The sequence below is a fragment of the Leptodactylus fuscus genome, chromosome 11 (genome assembly GCF_031893055.1).
Source record: "Leptodactylus fuscus isolate aLepFus1 chromosome 11, aLepFus1.hap2, whole genome shotgun sequence".
Lineage (NCBI taxonomy): Eukaryota > Metazoa > Chordata > Amphibia > Anura > Leptodactylidae > Leptodactylus > Leptodactylus fuscus.
Genome location: NC_134275.1, coordinates 84,587,180 through 84,603,742, shown reverse-complemented (window position 1 = coordinate 84,603,742; position 16,563 = coordinate 84,587,180). Strand labels below are relative to the sequence as shown.

Here is a 16,563-nt window from a genome sequence, read left to right as displayed (position 1 = left end):
TTACATTACTTATCCTGTATTATACTCCAGAGCTGCGCTCACTATTCTGCTGGTACAGTCACTGTGTACATACATTACATTACTTATCCTGTTTTATACTCCAGAGCTGCCCTCACTATTCTGCTGGTACAGTCACTGTGTACATACATTACATTACTTATCCTGTATTATACTCCAGAGCTGCGCTCACTATTCTGCTGGTGCAGTCACTGTGTACATACATTACATTACTTATCCTGTATTATATACTCCAGAGCTGCGCTCACTATTCTGCTGGTGCAGTCACTGTGTACATACATTACATTACTTATCCTGTATTATACTCCAGAGCTGCGCTCACTATTCTGCTGGTACAGTCACTGTGTACATACATTACATTACTTATCCTGTATTATACTCCAGAGCTGCGCTCACTATTCTGCTGGTGCAGTCACTGTGTACATACATTACATTACTTATCCTGTATTATACTCCAGAGCTGCGCTCACTATTCTGCTGGTGCAGTCACTGTGTACATACATTACATTACTTATCCTGTATTATACTCCAGAGCTGCGCTCACTATTCTGCTGGTACAGTCACTGTGTACATACATTACATTACTTATCCTGTATTATACTCCAGAGCTGCACTCACTATTCTGCTGGTACAGTCACTGTGTACATACATTACATTACTTATCCTGTATTATACTCCAGAGCTGCGCTCACTATTCTGCTGGTACAGTCACTGTGTACATACATTACATTACTTATCCTGTATTATACTCCAGAGCTGCACTCACTATTCTGCTGGTGCAGTCACTGTGTACATACATTACATAACTTATCCTGTATTATACCCCAGAGCTGCGCTCACTATTCTGCTGGTACAGTCACTGTGTACATACATTACATTACTTATCCTGTATTATACTCCAGAGCTGCACTCACTATTCTGCTGGTACAGTCACTGTGTACATACATTACATTACTTATTCTGTATTATACCCCAGAGCTGCGCTCACTATTCTGCTGGTGCAGTCACTGTGTACATACATTACATTACTTATCCTGTATTATACTCCAGAGCTGCGCTCACTATTCTGCTGGTACAGTCACTGTGTACATACATTACATTGCTTATCCTGTATTATACGCCAGAGCTGCGCTCACTATTCTGTTGGTCACTGTGTACATACATTACATTACTTATTCTGTATTATACCCCAGAGCTGCGCTCACTATTCTGCTGGTGCAGTCACTGTGTACATACATTACATTACTTATCCTGTATTATACTCCAGAGCTGCGCTCACTATTCTGCTGGTACAGTCACTGTGTACATACATTACATTGCTTATCCTGTATTATACGCCAGAGCTGCGCTCACTATTCTGTTGGTCACTGTGCATGTTATGTGCCGTCTTATCCTTTGTACAATCTTACCATCGCCTGTGAGTTGAGTGGGACAGACCAGCACTCTGTTTCTTGTTCCTGTGCCATATGTGTCACATGCACTTGATTGTATAGGACGCTGGTACGATGAGGTTCTGCAGCAGTCTGGGTTTAGTTACCATTGATCTTGTTATTTCTTGTTGTTCCGGCCTCGGTTCCTTCTTTATTGGATCTTTTCATTCTGATCTTTATATGACGTATTACACTGACACGTGGAGCTCGGGTTATTGGCTATTATAGATGTGGATTTGTTTTGGTTGATAAGTTTTATTGGGCACTGTACACACTTGTGATAAGATATTTTGCAGGTTGCACTTTGTCACTGATTGTGAAAGATTCTGCTGGGAACTGGAACTCTGTATTCACTATGTGGTGATCAAATCAGTATATTCCTCCGTCCCGCTGACGTTACATCTTATAGTGGATCACAAGGAGTTGTTTCTATCCTTGTGGTAATTTATGCAAAGTCTTGCAGCCGGCTTTGAAATAGTGTGTGTGTATTATATTATGTGGGTGTGTATTATATTATGTGGGTGAGTATTATATTATGTGGGTGAGTATTATATTATGTGGGTGAGTATTATATTGTGTGTGTATTATGTGGATGTGTGTATTATATTATGTGTGTATTATATTATGTGGGTGTGTGTGTATTGTATTATGTGTGTGTGTATTTGTGTGTGTATTATGTGTGTGTGTGTTATATTATGTGTGTGTGTATTATATTGTGTGTGTGTGTGTATTATATTATGTGTGTGTGTATTATATTATGTGTGTGTGTGTGTATTATATTATGTGTGTGTGTGTATTATATTGTGTGTGTGTGTATTATATTGTGTGTGTGTGTATTATATTATGTGGGTGAGTATTATATTGTGTGTGTGTGTATTATATTATGTGGGTGTGTGTATTCTGAAATTTCCCCAAGGTGGGACTATTAAAGGATTATCTTATCTTATTATATTATGTGGATGTGTGTATTATATTATGTGTGTGTGTGTATTATATTATGTGGGTGTGTGTGTATTGTATTATGTGTGTGTGTGTATTATATTATGTGGGTGTGTATTATATTATGTGTGTGGGTGTGTATTATATTATGTGTGTATATTATGTGTGTATATTATGTGTGTGTATTATGTGTGTATTGTATTGTATTATGTGTGGGTGTGTATTGTATTATATTATGTGTGTGTGTGTATTGTATTATGTGTGTGTGTATATATATTATATTATGTAGGTGAGTATATATTATATTATGTGTGTGTGTATATATATTATATTATGTGGGTGTGTGTATTATATTATGTGGGTGTATTATATTATGTGGATGTGTGTATTATGTGGGTGGGTGTATATTATCTTGTGTATATGTTATATTATGTATATATATTATATGTATGTGTATATATTATGTGTGTGTATATAACATATATCTAATATACATTGACATCTCGGGGGTCATTTTAGCTCTCGGGATCTCCGTCAAGATGGTTGGTTCCAAACCTTCTCCCTCCAAGCCCATGGATTCAGAACTGACAATAACCAGCTTTATTATTCTCTATTCACAACATATAAGTGACAGCACACAAATAAATCCTGGGCCGCCTGGTGACTACAAGACCCCGGGCCACCTACCCAATATCCCCACAAACATGGCGGTTCTTACCATCTCATGTGGTTCTGGCTCCCACAAGCCTTGGCCCAGCCGGTCTACCCCAGGTAATGAGCATTATAGGAAGGGTTAACACATCACTTATAGAGCCCCTCCCACTTGGCTAATAACTAACCTTCATTTTCAGCACATTGGTCTGCAGATCCAAATGAAACACCCAACTTTCTCAGACTCTTCTCTTCCACTCTGCAGTCACACCGCCACTATATATATATATACAGTATATATGTATACAGACACACTTATAGGATTGTCCTTGTGGTTACAGAGCAGCCCTAGTACACGGAGTCTTCAGTGCTCGGCCACCTCCCGGCAGTCTATCGGGGGTCTCATCTACACGGCTTCAGGTTCTCACACTTCACTTTGACCGATGAGTTGAGGATACGAGGAGTCTCCCAATGTTTCCATCCCCCTCCACCGTGAGTGAAGTTCACATATCGGACTCCGGGGCCGTAGTTCTGGAATTCATAATAAACCTGAGGACGGAGAATCACAAGTCACTGGACAAGTCTCCAGATATAAGGAGAGGACCCAGCAGGGAGAAGATGGGGCTGCACTATTGGACATTCGACTTGCGGAATTGCAGCTTTTTTTGTTGCAGATTTTGTAGCGGTTTTTTGAGCCAAAGCCGAAGAGGATTGAGCAGAAGGGAGAAGCGGAAGAACTTCCTAGATATTTCCCATTCCGTTTGTAGCCATTCTTGCCTTTGGTTCAAAATAATGCAGCAAATCTGCAACAAAAGAAGTTGCATTTCCGCAATGTGGGGCCTCAGCCTAAAGGGGACCTGTAAGAAGGGAGGATCATGGAAGCCCAAGGGCTCAGGCGACCACTAAGACCAATCAGAGGCCTTATAGGGCATGTTCACACACAAGAATTTGACCTGGATTTGCAACTGAAAAATCCAAAAAAATCCAGATCCTGCTCCATCTTTGCCGTAAGCTCTGCAGCCGATTCAGTTGCAAATTCTGCAGCTCGAAACTCCCTTCTGATGAGTCCTAAGCAGCAGCGGAAAGCCACAATACAATACCGCTGCATTGGCGTCTCTCTGTGGTTAGACCGTGGCTGGAAACTAAGGAGCCTCGGCGTCATCTACACAAGTCACCACCGGGGGCGCCTCGTGATGATCGACCGAACCAGCCCGACAACTATTTTTACTTGCCCAAATTCTCTGCAGGTTTCGCTGTGTATGATGTGACTGTCTCGTACCTGGTGGTAATGATTATACAGGCTGTGGGAAAAGTTATTGGGGCCCCCAGAAAATTTCTTCATTATGGTTTTCATATCGGCAGCCAAGAGCTCCGCTGTCACTTCATAGTCACAGTCGCGTCCTCCGATGAACCTACAAGAGATGATTCAGGCCATTGTAGTTATGGTTTTTAGTGTTGACGATATACATGCGGGGAATTTTGCAAATTTTGCTGCGGTTTTTTGAGCCAAAGCCAAGATTGGCTGCAAGAGGATTGGAAAAGATAAGGGAAGTTCTTCTTCTACTTCTCCTCAATCCACTCCTGGTTTTGGCTCCAGGTCTTTGATGTGCTCAGGATAGGTCATCAATATTACACTATTGGGGGTCTGAGGCCCAACACCCGATCAGCTGTTCGAAGCGTTCAGAAGTATATTGTGTCCTCTTCACTACTTACCACACACAGCGCCCTACATTATACAGTGGCTGTGCTTGGTATTACAGCTCAGTCCCATCATTTGAATAGGACAGAACTGCACCCTGTGACCAGTGAATGAGAAGTAAAGCAGTGCTCATCCAAGCGCCAGCTGATCAGTCAGTGTGCTGGGATCCAGATCCCCACTGACCTGATATAGATGACCTATGAAGTCATCAATGCTAGTCTCTGTAAACCATGTATATCTAGAATAACTCTTGAAGACGACCCTTCACCACCTCCAGCTCTTTCCATTCTCCAATAGCTGCGGTTTTATTGATTCTGGTGCAGTTGAAATTTTTTCTCCCCCCCCCATACCGTCCCCAAGCAATCATTGCTGCTAGTGTCAGTATCTGATATGTTACCTAGACTCCCTAATGTCAAGGGGGTGGTGTCAGGTAGGACTAGTCAAGGTGATTGGAGCCACACCCCCTTGTCTGCTCCTACCTGACTCCACCCACTTGACTTTAGAGAGTCTGGATAAAAGAGTAGCTGCTAAGAAGGTCTCCTGCTCTAGAAGTCAATGAGAAGGGTGTAATACTTTCCCCTGCAGAGGTGCTGTAGAGATATTGCGCACTCGCTGGATTCTCTACACATTGCTTGGCAGCAGATTATTGTCGTCAGGGAATCCTTCTAATAATAGGGATTAAGGCTTTAATATATAATAACCCACCAGTCAGCTATGCAGATGGCCGGCTGGTGGACGTCCAGGACATGTTCCCACAGTCCTTCCCCTACGAGGTCGATCAGCTGGCTCTTTTTGCTGTTCCTATAGAGAGAATATAGGGTTAATAAATTAAGTTGTGGAGCTGACGGGTGGGAGGACGGCCGGGCACTTACCAGTAGGAGGAGGAGGGGACGAAGCAGGTCTGGGCCTCGCCATCTTCTGTACCCAAACGCTCCTCATTCACACACCATTCATCGCCTCCATGTCTAAAGCTCCAGTGATTCAGCTTTTCTGGAGAAAATATAAAATTCGTCTTCTATAACCGAGAATGTCTAATACATTGCCAGTGCCATAAAGCAATCTGCGGTCCAGCTATGACGGACTCTCCGGGAGACAGACCGAGCCGCCTTATAGATGTGCAAACCAATACAAGTCAGTGGCCACATCAAACAGCTGATCAGGGGGGTGCTGGGATCCCATAGGATAGGTCATCAGTATTAAAGTCCCCCTTAGGCGGAGGCCCCAGACTGCGAAATCTCAACTTCCTCCATGGCCCGATCATGTCGTGATCCCGTTAAAGGGATTCTACCATTAAACTACCTTTTTTTCTAATGAACACGTCGGAATAGCCTTAAGAAAGGCTATTCGTCTCCTACCTTTAGACGCGCCGTTCCGTAGAAATACCGTTAAACCGGTATGCAAAAGAGCTCTCTGCAGCAATGAGGGCGGGCCCGGCCGGTCCGTGGCCATTTTTTGGTAGCCGCTCTTGCAGTTCAATACAGGAGCCGGCCGGCGGCCATTTTGGGGTGGCCTCTCTATGGTCCTATATAGAACTACAAGAGCAAGAGAAGCCAGAAGAGGCGGAGTTGCTGCAGAAGAAGGAGGCGGCGCAGGAAAGAGCTCTGGGCAGCAATGGGGATGCGCTCAACGGCCTTTCAGCGCTGGGGCCGCCCTCATTGCTGCGGAGAGCTCTTTTGCATACCGGTTAAAACCGGTATTTCTATGGAACGGTGCGGCGGAGACCATGTCTAAAGGTAGGAGACGAATAGCCTTTCTTAAGGCTATTCCGACGTGGTAATTAGAAAAAAAAGTAGTTTAATGGTAGAATCCCTTTAAGTAATCCCCTATAGATCACTACAACCCCCTCACCTTTGCCACATGGATTCCGCAGCAGGTTTCGTGAGAATGGCGTCTTTATACAAACCCTCTGCCAGGAGAAGTCAGGACACAATTCTGCAAGGAAGACAATCTCCTTCCTATGTTCTCGTTCACACCTGATCCTCCATGGAAAGGGAGAGTCGACCAGACGTTTCCAGCGCCGGCTCACGAGTCGACAGCCGAGGATCAGGTCTTGCTCTGGGACAAAACTGAATATCAAGAAGAGAATCTCGTCTGGGAAGGTCTCCAGGTCCACAAGAAATTCTCCACATCGGGGGAAAAATAAAGAGCGCAGGAACGTGCTTGCGAACGTCTGGGCCGCCCAACACCTTGATGGCGGTAACGTCTGCGAGTCACATTGGCCCATCTTATAGTTATCAAAGTCTACAAGAGAAGAGAAAATCCTAAATACCAAGTGAGCCAGAAATATATTGGGGCCATTTCACGGCCGCCACTGGCCACAGATGTCCCCATGACAAGATGGCGGCCTTAGGTGACCTAGTCAGGTCACTTCTTTACAGGCTGAAAATAATGGCCGACACTCTATGACGACATCACACGCTCAGATCATAGCACGCGGTTTCCCGTATCTCTAGTACTATAAACACGGATCAATATATTGCATCGTACAAGGATCACTGCGGTGACTACGGCGGCCATTAAAGGGGCGTGGTCTGGGGGTATCTGATGGACATTGCAAAGTTTTATTTGCAAAAACATCACGTCACAAAAATTTCTCCTGATGTATGATACGACAACACATCACACATATAATATGTTATCAGACACGACGTGACACAATACACAGCGCACCGCCATCTGCACGGATTAGGATATAAACGCGGCACATCACGACCTCTGACCTTTGGCTGCACCCGACTTCTACAGACTTCACAAGAAAGTCCCAGCCAATGTCGTGTAGCATCGCCCTGATTATAGGAGGGGAAGGAGGACGAGGGTTATTGTGCAGGAAGTCCGGGGATTGTGGGAGTTGTAGTTTTATACAGCGCAGGACTCAACCATGGATAGAGAGAGGAGATGGATGGACGACTATCGTCTCCACAAGATTCATGCAGACTGCGTGCAAAACACACGGACCCCATTACAGTCTATGGGGTCCGTATGGTTTCATTGCTCACTGCTCATGTCCCCAAGCAGACTCCCCGAACAAAATACGGAATGCAGATGTGAACTGGTCCTTAACAAAAGAAACAGTGAGAAATCCCTGGCCGCGCTGCAGGGACATAACTTGGACAGGGGCCAAGTCCTGCCGGCATCTCCATATATCTAATCAGCAGAGGGAACATGAAGCGATCTAGAATTTCCTGCGCTGACTTTGGACTGGAAATAACACAATGGACCGACCCCAGCAGATGACATGGCTCCCCAAACCATCACGTACTGTGGAAACTTCACCCTGGACATGAAGCGCCTTGGATTGTGTCCTCTCTAGTTCTCCTCCAAACTCAAGGACCTTCCAAACAATAGGCAAAAATTTACATTCAGCTGAAAACAGGACGTTGGACCCTCGAGCATCAGTCCGGTCCATGTTCTCTTAGCCCAGGTAAGACGCTTTTGACGTATTTCTGGGTCACGAGTGGCCGGACACAAGGAATGTGACACTCGTAGCCCAAGTCCTGGATACGTCTGGGTGGTGGTGGTTCTTGAAGCCCTGACTCCATCCCTTGTGGATCTCCCCTGAATTTTTCAATGGCCTTTTTCTGACAAGCCTTTGAAGGTTGCGGTTAGCCCTATGGCAGGTGTCAGTGAATTGTCTACTGGCCAACTATCAGGTCAGGAGTCTTCCCCATGATGGTGCAGCCCACTGAACCAGACTGAGGGACCAGGTAAAGGCTTAGAAAACCATAGCAAGAGACCCCAGGAGTCTACAATATTCTAACATTCTGAGATAGTAACCATTGGCTTTTCATTAGCTCTATTGCTAGGTTCACTCTAGTGTTCGGGGACTCAGTCCTCCATTCTGATTACAATAGGCAGAGAGAAGAGTCCTGCAATTATAGTCTATGGGGTCCGCGGGTTTCTGCTTTGTAAGTGGATAGGGTTTCCATTTTTCTGGTCCCACAACAGACCCGAAGACCAGAAACCCGAACGCTGGTGTGAACCTAGTGTAAGCCATAAGCCTCAACATTTACCGACATGAAAGGCTGGAGCTAGATCGCTCCGTGTGCAATGAATCTGGAAAATATAAGAGGTCGCTATGAATGGAATTACTGAAATAATATGGAGACATACCTGTATTTACTGGAACGGGACATCGGACAAAACACTCAGTTGTCTGCATGTTGCCTTAGCCAAAGGTCGTCAGCCGTGTGGGCGCAAACATGTGGTTTATATTTTTATTTTGCACATAGATTATATGTCTATACACACCATATAAATATTATAGTCGTTGTATATGTAGACACAGGATATAAATATTATATACTACAGGTAATACCAATGAACAGGGGAGAAGAGGCGGACTGACTCAGGTTCTGGTCATGTCACCCGACATCGAAACCAGCCAGAAACCCAACGTGCAGCATCGACAGAACCTGGCCCAGAAATACGTAAAAATATAGTCCCCCGGACTTAGTGATGGCCGAGCTCCAGGCTGTGACTTAGGGTCAGACTCATCCTTAATCATCAAAGTCGTCACACTCCACAGTGACCGAGGAGTTGGAGATCCGAGCGCCGTACCAGCCTTTCCAGAATTGCGTGTTTTTTCCTTTGTGAGCGAACTTCACATATCGGACTCCGGGGCTGTAGTTTCGGAATTCATAATAAACCTGAGGACGGAGAATCACAAGTCACTGGACAAGTCTACAAGAAGATATAAGAAGGAGCTCACAGAAAGGACCAGCAGTGGTCAGAGAAGAAGAAGGGGTTCTCCAGGTGACGCAGCCCCAGTAAGCGCCAGGTTGATCTTTGGACGGTATTTAAAGGGCCCCAAACCACCAACACCCAAGATGGTACCAACCTCTCCGTGATGTTCTTACTGGCAAGTTGGGAGTCACACAGAAAAAAGAACTAAGAGTAAGGAGTCGTAAGGGTGGAGCGTTCTCCAGAGAAGTCACGCTTGGCCGTCCCCCCTCCTAACTGGACCGGATGCCCCGCACGACACATCTGACACTTGTATGGTGAAGCAGGGGCACCGGCCTCGGCGACATCTCTCCACCACAGCGGGAATCTGGTGATGTTCTTACCAACCAGCGTGACCAAATTCTCAGCAGATTTCACTGCACATGATGTGACTGTATCATACCTGGTGATATTGCATGTTGTTCCACTGGGGGATGGGATCGGGGGCGATAGAAATGGCCTGTAATGCAGTTTGTTTATTGACAGCCAAGAGCTGAACTTTCAATTCATAGGCACAGCCGCAGTCTTGTCGTCCGGCGTACCTACAAGGAACAATTCACAAACTTTTGATTTTCTGGTTATTTGTGACATTAAGATTATAATTTGTTAATGGAATTTCACTCCTTTCTATGAAACTTTGTGCTAAACTCCACTTCTGTCCCTTCTATACTCTTAGAGTGTGTGTGGGGGAGGGGGCGATGGACTTCAGATACCTCAGCCATTATAAAACGTAGAACATTGGGTTGGGTGTCACATGAATGAGGAGACTGTGTATTGGACTGGGAACAGCGGCCAATCCTGACTCTTTGTAGCTGATGTCTCTGATGTAACAAATAAAACCGCATCATGGTTCCATATGAGATATGGGAATCTCATCTTTTCTATGACACCAAACCCACTATTCCCAGCCCAATGGTGTTGTCTTATGTTGTGGAGAGTCCTATGGCCCCCTCTCAGGTTTCACCACCTGGTAGTAGTTGCTGATTCTGCACCCGCCATATCTAGACCCTGCATAAGAAGTCTTTATATCCACGGCCAGATAAATGTATCCGCTCTGTAGCATATACCCGAATGACACCTTACTGTTCTTACCACTATACAATGACTATAATTTTATATATATATATATATATATATATATATATATATATATATATATATATATATATATATATATATATATGTCTAGGGGTCACCTATATCAGATAGTTGGGGGTCAGATACCCAGCGTCCCCACCTATCAGGTATTTGCAGACGTTGCAGAGTTCAGACGATTGCTGCGGCCCCTTCACGGCGTACCAAGCACAACGCCGTACACACTATAGCGGCCGTGCTTCGTATTGTAGTTCAGCCCCATTCATTTGAATGACTGTACTGAAAACAGGCCAAGTGACTAATGGATGCTGCTGCCTCTTTAAAGCTGATCAGCCGGTGTGCCAGGTGTCGGACTCCCATCGATCTGATATAGATGGCCTATGAAGTCATCAGTATTACAGTCCTGGTAGACCTCAGTATCTTACCGACCCACCAATCAGAAATGCAGATATAGGGCTGGTGGGCGTCCAGGAAATGCTCCGTCAGTCCTTCCCCTATAAGGTCTACAATCTGGCTCTTCATGCACCATCTGTAGTATATAGTATATATAGTATAGGGTTAGTCAGGTAAGTTATGGAGCCGGCAGTAGAAGGACAGCTGGGCACTTACAGGAATGAGGTGACGAAGGAGGTCTGACTCGCCGCACCCTTTACAACTGCAAAGTTGGGCTCCACTCTCCATCCATCCCCTCCATTGACAACGTTCCAGTGAGCCAGACCTTCTAAGGAAAATATAAAATTGGGTTTATACAACATGTGGTCTACAGCGGCCATAACCAAAAATGTGTACAGCGCCATAAAGCAGCCTGGTCCCGCTAGGATGGACGCTCCAAGTCTCCTATAACCCTCGAGTACTATCTTGGTGTCTATCATAATGATGTGTGTGTGATAGTGGTGTATGATGGACACCATGATAGGACTTAAGGGTTAAGATGTGTAATGTCTGGTTAAGTCTCCTTGTCCCTTTGGAGTCAACCAGCGCCAGTCTCCTCAGAGTATAATAAGCTGAGGCCCAGGAGCGGTGAGCAAATATAACCAACATGTTATTCACATTCCCTGGGCTCCCGTACATCCTCAGGACACCTTGTGGCCTCCTGAACGTAGTCAGACACTGACATCTGGGCCTCAAGGCTCACGTGGACCATACATCCATAAGACACAAGCATCTGACGTCATTCAGGAGGCCAGAAGATGTCCAAAGAGGATGCACAGGAGCTCAGGAGAGGCGAGTAACACTGTTATATATAATAGACTGCAAATGGTGAACCCCAAAAACGTAGTGTTCAGCTGAGCATTCAACACTGGTCACCAGAGGAGAAGGAGTGTCACAAACAAGGCTGGCTATGCGAAGCTTGGAAAAAGGAAAATCATTGGTGCAACAAGATCCGACTACAATTTCTACAACTTGAAGTTGTAGAAATTGGGAGTTCATCTGATTGTCTGGGGTAGAGCATTCCAGAGAAGTGGTGCAGCTCGGGAGAAGTCTTATAGGATACGGCAGGTTATGATAATAGAAGAAGGATAGGGCATCAATTGATGAACCTGGAAAACCCCTTTAAGCTATCAGATCAGTGGGGGTATCAGCGCCCCCACCAGTCAACTGTCTGAAAGGCATTCTGTAGTATCTGCCTGGAACCACATCTGATCTGATCACACAGCTGACCATGGGGGACGCTTACTGATCTGATGGCTCCATAGCTCATCCGTATTAAAGTCCTCGAAAACCCCTTTTATTAAGTCAAATCCCTCTAAATATGGTGGATTTGTTAATTGGACCTGATGAAGGGGTCAAAGCAACACCCGAAATATAAAAAGACAAAGCAAACCTGGTCCATTCCGATGGCATCACGTGAGGTCAGGCCATTACTTTGAAGGGTAACCTGAAAATACAACCCCCTCACCTGTACCGCATGGATTACGCAGCAGGTTCCGTGAAAATGGCTTCCTCACGCAAGCAATCTGCCAGATCTTAGGACATAACTCCGCAGCTAAGAGAATCTCTTTCCAATTCTCCCGTTCACACTTTATCCTCCATACAGACGGAGAGTCGATCAGATGTTTTACGCGCTTGTTCACAAGTCTACCGTTGAGGATCAGGTCGCGTTCTGGGACAAAGCTGAGGACCATGAGGAGAATCTCATCTGGGAAAGACTCCAGGTCCAGACGGTTTGTACAATTTATGGACTCCTTGGAGTCACCTTGGCCCATCTTAAAGTTATCAAAGCCTACAAGAGAAGGAAAAATGGATGTAAACCAGGCGAAAAATTAACCGAAACGACAAAATTTGGGCCTCTGCACAATGCACTTAATTCTAGGTGACAGTATCCATAGATGGGCCAACAACCGCCCATAGATGACCGCCATTGCAAGGCGCCGCTCACAGATGACCGCCATCACAATACGCAAGCCCAAATTACAGCCATTGAGGTCCCTTGGGATCGGTTTTATCGGTTAATTCATATTTCTGGACCAGAGGAATGGCTGACATGATGCAGATGTGAACACGCCCTTACTGAGTATCCGTCTTCCTAGATCGTATGGTTGGTTTTGCTAGACTTTTGCAGACCAGAGGGCGGTTGCGTTTCGCTCAGGACGCTCCTTGTAAGAGCCACGTTGTTTTGTTTTCTGAATTTACGGACCTAACCCTCCTTGGCTCTACTACAAGGACTTGTCAGGTAGGTTGTCTAGGTCTATAATTCGGTGTTAACCTCTTATATACCACTCCTACACCGGGCTATAGGTTATAGCTACACTGACTGACAATCCTAGGCCAATAACATTCAGAGAAATAAGACTAGTGGTAAATGTCCGGACGTCCTCACCCGAGGCCCGAATAGCGGCGGACAAATCTATCAACATATATGAAATATGTCGGAGACCCACAGAATAGTAATGTGCGGGGGCGTCCACATAGGGCTGGTGTAGTTCCCCTCCGACATGGCTGCGCCCGATCATAATACATGGATGTCAATGTCTTTCGATCCAGCTGGCTGACCAATCCGGCCTTTGCCCTATATGAGGTCTGGATAGAGACCGGATAGTTTTGTTTGCCCATTAGATTCGTGTCAGACAAAATGGCTGATTAGTGGCCATTTTGTCTGACAAAGGAACAAATTGAACGGTCATGTTACCACAGCGGTCACCAGTCAGCCGGACGTGCTGCGGCCTGGTCCATCCTATTACGGCCTGCCATATTGCCACAGCGACCACCACTGAGCCCCGATATGTCCTGCCATATTACCACAGCTACCACCACCATGTCCTCCGACCTGTTCCATCATATTAGTCCCTACCGCAGATTGGCCATGATGGATATTTGCAGCTGGTTACCGGTTGGGGGGATGTGGAGTCTGCACACGGGCTGAAAAACCATAACATGACAAAAATCATCCGAATCTACAACCTAGAGCCCGGCGGTAACAAGTCAGCGAGCACCGAAAATACACAAAGCTATGGCACAGACCCAGTGTCGTCTTCTTCTCGTTTCTATTCCACCCCATTCTGAACGTTTTCCCCCCAGCTTTCCACTACATCAGAATAATAAATGGAACCATTATGAAGTATAGCTTGTCCTGCAAAAAGACATATAAGCCCCAATATGGCTCTGGAAACACAAACACACAGAAATAAAATTTATATATAAATATAAGATAATCATTTAAGGGCTAGTTCACACGTTGTGGGGTCCGCGCGGGTTTTGACAGAGAGAGACGTGGTCGCGGCTTTCCCCTCCTATGTCGGCTCAAATGAATGAGCCAACATAGGAGGGTGCTGCTGCTAGGCGGAAGCCGCGGTCCAGCGCGCCGCGGTTTACGCCTGAAGATAGGACATGTCGCTTCTTTTCTCGCCCGCCGCTAGTGGAAAAAAGAAGCCCGGCGGTCTGCATAGACCACCATTGTAAAGGGGCGGATTTTGAAGCGAAATCTGCTGTCAAAATCCACCCCTTTGTTCACGTGTGAAAGAGCCCTAATTAATAGTCCCACAGTGGGGAAATTTCAGATACATAAATATATATATATATATATATATATATATATATATACACACACACACATACACCCTGTTTACCCGAAAATAAGACAGTGTCTTATTAACTTCTCTTCCGGAATATATGACCTGTCTTATTTTCACGGGATGTCTTATGCAGCGGCTGGAGCGGGGAACTATTGGCAGTCATGTCGGCACTTCCTTAGCGGAGCACAGGCATGACTGCCGGCTGTAGGTGGTCCAGGAGGTGAAGGGGGGAGGTGTCTTATTTTCAGGGAAACAGGACATAAATAAATTATATATATATATATATATATATATATATATATATATATATATATATATATATATATACACACACACACACACACACACACACACAATGGTTTTTGTAAGGTGAGAGGAAAACGCAAATTAAAAAATATAAAATGGTGGTAGCAGGAAGTAAATATATAATATATATCTATATACACAAACACACATATATATATATATTTATAGTACATACCCGCACTAATATATAACGATATCCACACTTCTTATATATAACTCATATATATATATATATATATATATATATATATATATATATATATATATATATATATACCCACATCCCCTTTATTTATATATACACCTACACCCCTTTATATATGCACTCTATACATACACCCACACTAATATTATATATACCCATACTCCCTTACACATATATATCCAAAAAAATATGTATCCATATGTATCCCTTATACATATCCACACTTCCTCATATATACACCCACACTCCTTAGACATATACCTGCACTCCCACTATATATACACACCTATACTCCCTTATATACACACTCCATATATATACACACCTGCACTCCCTTATATACACACTCCATATATATACACACCTGCACTCCCTTATATACACACTCCATATATATATATATATACACACCTGCACTCCCTTATATACACATCCGCTCTCCCTCCATATATACACAGCCACACCCCCCTTTATATCCACACGCTATATATACACACCTGCACTCCCTTATATACACACTCTATATACACATCCGCACTCCCTCTATATATACACCTATACTCCCTTATATCCACACTCTATATATACACCCACACTCCCTCTCTCTATATACACCTATACTCCCTTATAGCCACACTCTATATATACACCTATACTCCCTTATATCCACACTCTATATATACACCCACACTCCCTCTCTCTATATACACCTATACTCCCTTATAGCCACACTCTATATATACACCTATACTCCCTTATATCCACACTCTATATATACACCCACACTCCCTCTCTCTATATACACCTATACTCCCTTATAGCCACACTCTATATATACACCCACACTCCCTCTCTCTATATACACCTATACTCCCTTATAGCCACACTCTATTTATACACCTATACTCCCTTATAGCCACACTCTATATACACACCCACACTCCCTTATATACACACTCTATATATACACACATCCGCACTCCCTTATATATCCACACTCTATATACACATCCGCACTCCCTCTCTCTATATACACCTATAGTCCCTTATATACACACTCTATATATCCACCTGCACCCCTTACATAAGCACTGGACTGATCCTGTGCAGATATCTTGAGGACATGAGTATACAGGTAGGTGCTGCTCCCGTATACACCCCTCTAGTACTCACCTTGTTCTCTCAGCCTGTTGGGGGTGACGCCCTTCTTGGTTCTCCAGGTGAGATTGCAGAGAAGGTGAAGATTTCATAGATCACAAGGATCCAACTCCAGAGGGGGCTCAAACATGGGAGCGGCCCTGGTCAATGTCTGCCCCTGAGAAGTGAAGGTAAGTAGTCAGAGCTGCTGCAGTGGTCCTGCACCACGGTATAGGGAGGCGCTACTAGCCAGCCAATCAGTGCATGTGCTTCACTAATACAAGGGGATTGACCAGTCACATGACCGTCATGATCTTTAGGAACCTCCAGCCTAAAACATTGGACAGTCAT

General features: G+C 44.7%; 2 protein-coding genes across 2 annotated transcripts; both read right to left on the bottom strand.

The window, feature by feature from the left end:
* Nucleotides 1-2,988: 2,988 nt before the first annotated feature.
* On the bottom strand, nt 2,989-7,528 carry LOC142184223 (F-box only protein 27-like). Its single transcript, XM_075258982.1, has 6 exons — nt 7,458-7,528; nt 6,586-6,978; nt 5,610-5,727; nt 5,443-5,538; nt 4,318-4,450; nt 2,989-3,587 (listed from the first exon to the last, which is right to left on the bottom strand). Exons 2-6 carry the CDS (start codon nt 6,959-6,961, stop codon nt 3,441-3,443), a joined length of 870 nt encoding a protein of 289 aa, XP_075115083.1. The 5' UTR covers nt 6,962-6,978; nt 7,458-7,528; the 3' UTR covers nt 2,989-3,440.
* A 1,705-nt stretch (nt 7,529-9,233) lies between these two features.
* Nucleotides 9,234-16,563, bottom strand: LOC142184718 (F-box only protein 27-like). The gene is made up of 6 exons (XM_075259770.1): nt 16,518-16,563; nt 12,452-12,775; nt 11,161-11,272; nt 10,985-11,080; nt 9,860-9,998; nt 9,234-9,383 (listed from the first exon to the last, which is right to left on the bottom strand). Exons 1-6 carry the CDS (start codon nt 16,561-16,563, stop codon nt 9,234-9,236), a joined length of 867 nt encoding a protein of 288 aa, XP_075115871.1.